The following is a 6023-nucleotide window of genomic DNA, read 5'->3' on the forward strand; positions in this document are numbered from 1 at the left end:
CCAGAGCGCGCGGAGATTCTGCTGGGAAGCAATTATCGCGAGCGCATTCAATTACGACCTGATCAAATGCGGTAATAAATATTTAAGAAATTTTGCGGTGCCGTGGCCTTTACCAGTTTGCACAAAAGACCTTCAAACGATTGTAGGTTTTCTAAGGACCAAATTAATATAGTTCAAGTCCACGGTTTGAGTTTTAATCAGTTTTTACACCCCTGCACACACACATTTACAGCATCCATATCCTTAGCAAATAACCGCTTTATTAAGGAGGAGCAAAAACATAATCCTTTCCACATAACGAAAAATTCAATCAGTGGCATGCGATTTCACACACGCCCTTTAAAATCCTCACAGTCTGATGGAAATAAGCCAATGAATTGCCTCAAGTTTAGTGCAGATAATCATTCAGCTCTCGATGTGGTGCACAGGTTAAAAAAATAAAAAGTTGCATTAGGCATGTAAAATTCCAGCATCTCACCAAATAAATAAAATTGAGGTGCGTTAATTGTATCTTTTAACTTATTTATTCGTTCGTTGAGAGTTGATAACATTTGCAACACGAAAGTAAATTTTGGATGTTAAAATTTGACAAACCCCAGTCAGAAGTCATATGAAATTTTGGTAGTTAACTTATCTTTATTACGGACATGAATGTAACGATCTGCGCCTGCAGTACATTCAGCATTTCACTGGCATTTGGGAATTCTTCCTTAATCCACATTTCGTCATCCACATGTTTTTTTTTTTTTTGCGGTTAGAGCAATTAAGTCAAGTGCTGTTAAATGCATCCAACAATTTTAATCATGCCCGTGCTCCTTCACCGCAACAAATCTTCAAATGCTAATGTACCTAATGGAATATCAGCCAAATATCCCCCCGTTCTAAAAATGTCCAACGTATAATTAAGATTCTTTTTTTTTTCTTCAAAATGTTAATTTTTTCCACATGGTGTTCTCAATATAAAATCCTATTTATTTATTTTTTTCAGGGTAACAAAAATTGGTTTTCAGTATATCAAATAAGTCCAGCGGCCAATTCTTGATCTTTGGATTATTTGGGTAAAAGATTTACATAAAGTCGTTTCAAAGTCTTATTAAACCATTTGAAATCCAGTAACACCAACTAAATATGGTCAATGTAACTGACCCAAATACATATGTACACAATTCAGCTCCATTAAGCTGACTAAAATCTGTCATCCTAAAAAATAACCATATTTAGAAAACGAAACAGCTGTACAGGGTTTGAGAGGTGGAGGTAAAACGGTCGCTGAGCGTTCAGTGTCCCGTGTAGAAAAACGGTAATCCAGATCAGACAGGCGAGTCGGGCAGAACACGTCAGAACCAGAACTCTGGGTCATCGAGGAAATCTAATTTAGTCTCTTCAGGAACACAAAAAAAAAGGGGGGGGGGGGGGGTATTTTAAAAAATGTGATGAACATCTAACTATTGTGTTAAAATCTGCAAGTCCATATATTTTTTTTCCTTAAACTCAGCACACTATTAAAACAGAGAGATGGTGAAAATGGAGGGCACTTAAAAAAATAAAAATCAGATCACAAGACTTGGAACCTCCAGGACGCTTGGTCTTTGTAGTCCAAACAGTCTGTAGTGTTGAAGTTGAGCTTCCAGGAGGAGGCCGTTTGCTCCTTGTAATCCAGGCAGTCAGAAGAATTGAAGGCCAGGCCAGTGCCACTGTAGGCCTGGGGATGATGGTGGTGGTGATGTCCTGAGGACTGACTGATGTGGTGGTGGGGGTGCGTGGGCATGGACGACGCTGTCATGGGGCTGAGCTGATGAGGGTGGTGGTGAGAGTGCATGGGGGCCAAATAGGAGCCACAGTCCACGCCGCTGAAGTAAGAACCGGAAGGAGTCGGGTAGCCCTGGCTGTAGCCGGTGGTCTGGTTGTAGGGCATGGGGTAGGAGGAGCTGGCCGTGCCTGAGACGGAGCGCTGCATGCAGGAGGCGTTTGAGGGAGCAACGGGCTCCGGCAGGGAGACAGACGGGGGTGCGGAGCCTGGAGAAATGGCAGGGCTCCAAATTGAGGAGACAGTACTGATAGAGGTAGAGGTGCTACTGATGCCTGCGTTATTGGTTGAGGAAGAGGAGGAGGAGGAAGAGCCAGCGCTGGAGACGGCAGGAGGGGTGAATTGGCCGCTGCTCTCTGAGCCCGTGCTCTCCCGGGTGGGTGAGGATTTCTTCTTTGCGGGCCGAGCTTTAGTGTTGCTGCCACTCTGCTGCTGCTGACGACATTTAGCACGACGGTTCTTAAACCACACCTGCAAGACAGAGAGAGGAAACAAACACTTAAAATACGCTTTGAAATTCTGGTCGAACAACAGCATTAAAAAAAGAAAAAAGAAAAGAAAAGAAAAAATGACAACAATACAATAACGCGGAGTCCATTACGCCCAGTACACAAACACATATGCACACAGAGCTCCATTAAATGATTAAGGAGACCTTCCGTGCATGTCTGAAGGACATGTTGGAGAGCCATTGTGCAATATCAGAGAGGAAAATAGCTAGTTATTAGCAGTTCCTGGCTTTAATTTGCATGCAGGGCCTTTCTGCTTTACTGTGTGGATCTAATTTCAGTGCTTGTAGACGGCTGGGTGATAGCAGCCTATTGAGTTTCTCCGCAGAGATGGTAATTCAATAGTGGAAGGAGGGTCTGACCGTGTAAAGCATTTTGTTTCATGTGCTTATTAAGAGCAAATAAAATTGCTTGGGAAATTGACAGAGGGTTGCTCCTTTAGGCCTCGGATCACTTCAGAAAAAGCATTATTAGCATGAAGAATCCACAGTAGTAGACTGTGGGAATTTTAAATTTCCTCATCTCTGATATTTACATCAACTTCAAGAGTAAGCCTTTTATTCACAGAGATCATCTGTGTACAGTTCCTTTATATTTTTTAACTAAATTAGCCACCATTTCTTCAGTGCTGTTAAATCAGTTCAGTATGCACAAACAAATGCACTGAACACTACTTCGGTTTGGAGAGTACAAATTATTCCAGCATAATTACATTCTGTCATGCTGCATAATTAAAAATGTCAAAAACAAAAAACAGATACAGGAGCAGAAATCACCTAACACTTAACCCTAGTTATGGCTTTATAACTAGGCTGACAATCAATGTTAAAACACACCCACGAGTCAATAAAAATAATTACAACAACTGTAATTATAAATATTACAAACTACTACGAACTTTTATGAAAATCAGTAGGGGGAGCAGCTGAGCATAAGGGTTATTAAGGAATGTTTTTGGAAAGTTGTCATACTTGGACTAAATGGTTATTTAGAGAAAATGCCCATTTTGAATTTTTATTTTCAAACATTCAGTGGTTACATGTAGCTACCTGAACTCTGGACTCGGGAAGGTTGATCTTCAGTGCCACCTCCTCTCTCATAAAGATGTCCGGGTAACGAGTTTTGGCAAAGAGCGCTTCCAGAATGTCAAGCTGTGAGCGCGTGAACGTCGTTCTTTCCCGTCTCTGCTTTCTGGGCGTTGCTGAAAAGAATAATAATAATAAGAAAAAATGTCATAACAGTATTTACAATAGCAATATTACGCTTTTATAGAAAGAGTGGAAATGTGTATGAAAAAAATAATCTGTTAAGATGTGAAATAGCAAATAGCTTCTGGACATTTTAAAGTAGGCCTAGTATTTTCGGAAATAAAAAAAATAATTGTTTTACCTCAAAGCGGTTTTAAAATTATTGCGGGCTAATTTACAGAGGATTTGTGGATTATCTTTTAAAAACATGTTGCAACGACAATGCAATGAACATGTTAGGCCCAATAAGTTATATTTAAACATCGATAGAGAGAAAAATAAATAAAATAAAAATCACAATTTGTCAACTGGAGTGCCTGAAAGAATTTAACAACTTTAAAAAAAGCCCGCATATAACGCCGTGTTAAACAGCTTATAATGCACGTAAAACGTGTTATGCACGTACCTGGGTATCCGACCGACGGGTGCAGTAGGTCCATGGCTGCACCGCTCAGCCCCAGGCCGTTCATGGCGTATGGGGGCTGTTTGAGGTATGACATCATGCTAGAGGCAGTCACGGGTCCCCCCAGATCTTGCCAATAGTTCGATTTCCCCCGATGTTGCAGTTTGACGAAGGACGGACCCAATTTAAGTTACTGAAATGCGATTGCAATAATACAAATAATATTATTAGCTGATATGCGTAATCAAGTGAATTAAATAGGCTACAAATCGAGAAAAAAAGTTGGGTGGTTGCATCCTTTGAAAAATGATTAGACGAGGAAGTAGCTATAAATAAGTGACAAACTAATTGATTGGTTTAAAATACCCTTAAGAATCTCTCTAGTATCCTACCTTTTTCGATGATGATAATAATAATAATAATAAGTCTAATAATAATAATGACGACGAATCTTGTTTCTCTTTTGTAATAATAATGGCACAATGGTGAAAGCTGCATACCAGCATGCATTACGCGAATTAAAAGTAGGCTATAGCTATAATTGTATTCCTAATTATTTCTATAACTGTGCACGTCTATAATTTTATGTGTAATCGTATTTCAGATACAATTTAAAGTTTGAATATTCCCCACTTTCTGACATTTCATATATATAAACATATTTAATATATTTAGTAAACATTACCTATTTACATTATTTTTAAAGCACCGATTTAAAATATTAAATACCAATTCTGTGCGGTTTCAAAGTACTATAGCAAAATAATTACAAAACTTGCAGGCCTAATAAACGGTCTCCAGAGTCACTGAATTTAGCTCGGTGTAAAAATGTAATTGAAATAATCTAATTTATTATTTAAATACAGTAACGTTCAACAAAACTATTTTAAATAACATCTTAGAACAGATAGCAGCCTATATGGTAATATTGAGAGTTAGGCTACTTCTATAATAATTTATAACTAGGCTATATTATCATTATTAGCTACACACACACGAAGAAAAAAGGAAGAAAATAAAAAGGAAAATAAAATATATACATTTTTATTAACGCTTTGTATTAGTTTTGTTGGTCATTCAATTTTAAACCAAATTTAGGACCTGACTGGTTACCTAGGGGAAATGAATGTGGATGGGCCCCGTGCTGAGAGAACCGAACCGCTTAGAGTTCTGTGTATTTCAATCTATTCCTTTCTTATCCTTTACTCTGTAAAGACTGGTTAGAAAGAACACATCTACGTGCAAATTAACTAAATTACAATGCAGATTAGACCTCTGGGGAAACACCTTCATTTCTTTGGCTTATCACCAAAATAAATGAACTAAAACCAAAACACGCCTCTCCAATTACTTTCCAAGTTACACTGCGATGATTTGAGCTACAAAAATACTCGCATTCGTTTCAAACATACGGTCGCTATTTTTAGATTTAATTCATTTTTAAACATTTACTTCTAAGCGTTTATGATAATTAACAGACTGTGTGACTTAAAAACAATACTGACGTCGGTACACAGAATAGGACGAAACAAAAATAGCCTAATAATAAAAACTTTTTAGCACACATCTTTCAAGAAGACCAAATTTAACATAGAAAAACTAATATTAAAACAAGAAATTAACACTGAAACTTGTATTAGTTCTGTTTTGTGAAAGTGTTGAACGTTAACAATAAAATGAGAAAATAAACTTCTAAATTAAATTTGTTTTACCTTTTTTCAGAACCCTCCGTCCTTCTCCTCTTCTGATTTTTTTGCAGTCTGAACAGACAAAAACAAATATCCACCAATGCAAGAGTTCAGGAAGGCAAACCGACCGAGGAACCGCACCAAATAAATGTCGTCTAAAACTCTCCTCAAAGCCGCAGATATGCAGCAATGTTGATATGGCGCACGTGTCTGGCCTTTTGCTGGACTTCTTGTAGTCTATTCAGAGTGTGTTCCCGGGGTTTAAAACCAAAAACATTAAACTCATTTGCTTTGGCTTTCTCGTTCGTGTCTGTCACTAGTTTAAGGTGATTGCTAATGTAGACGGATGGAGATTGATCACCTTCTCCT

General features: G+C 38.2%; 1 protein-coding gene across 1 annotated transcript; it reads right to left on the reverse strand.

Moving 5' to 3' along the window:
* Positions 1-241: 241 nt before the first annotated feature.
* On the reverse strand, positions 242-6023 carry LOC306886121 (homeobox protein OTX1 B). Its single transcript, XM_079443005.1, has 4 exons — positions 5679-6023; positions 3970-4159; positions 3366-3517; positions 242-2278 (listed from the first exon to the last, which is right to left on the reverse strand). The coding sequence occupies exons 2-4, from the start codon at positions 4064-4066 to the stop codon at positions 1556-1558; spliced, it is 972 nt and encodes a 323-aa protein (XP_079299131.1). The 5' UTR covers positions 4067-4159; positions 5679-6023; the 3' UTR covers positions 242-1555.

This window comes from Barbus barbus (genome assembly GCF_936440315.1).
Source record: "Barbus barbus genome assembly, chromosome: 20".
Classification (NCBI taxonomy): Eukaryota; Metazoa; Chordata; class Actinopteri; order Cypriniformes; family Cyprinidae; genus Barbus; species Barbus barbus.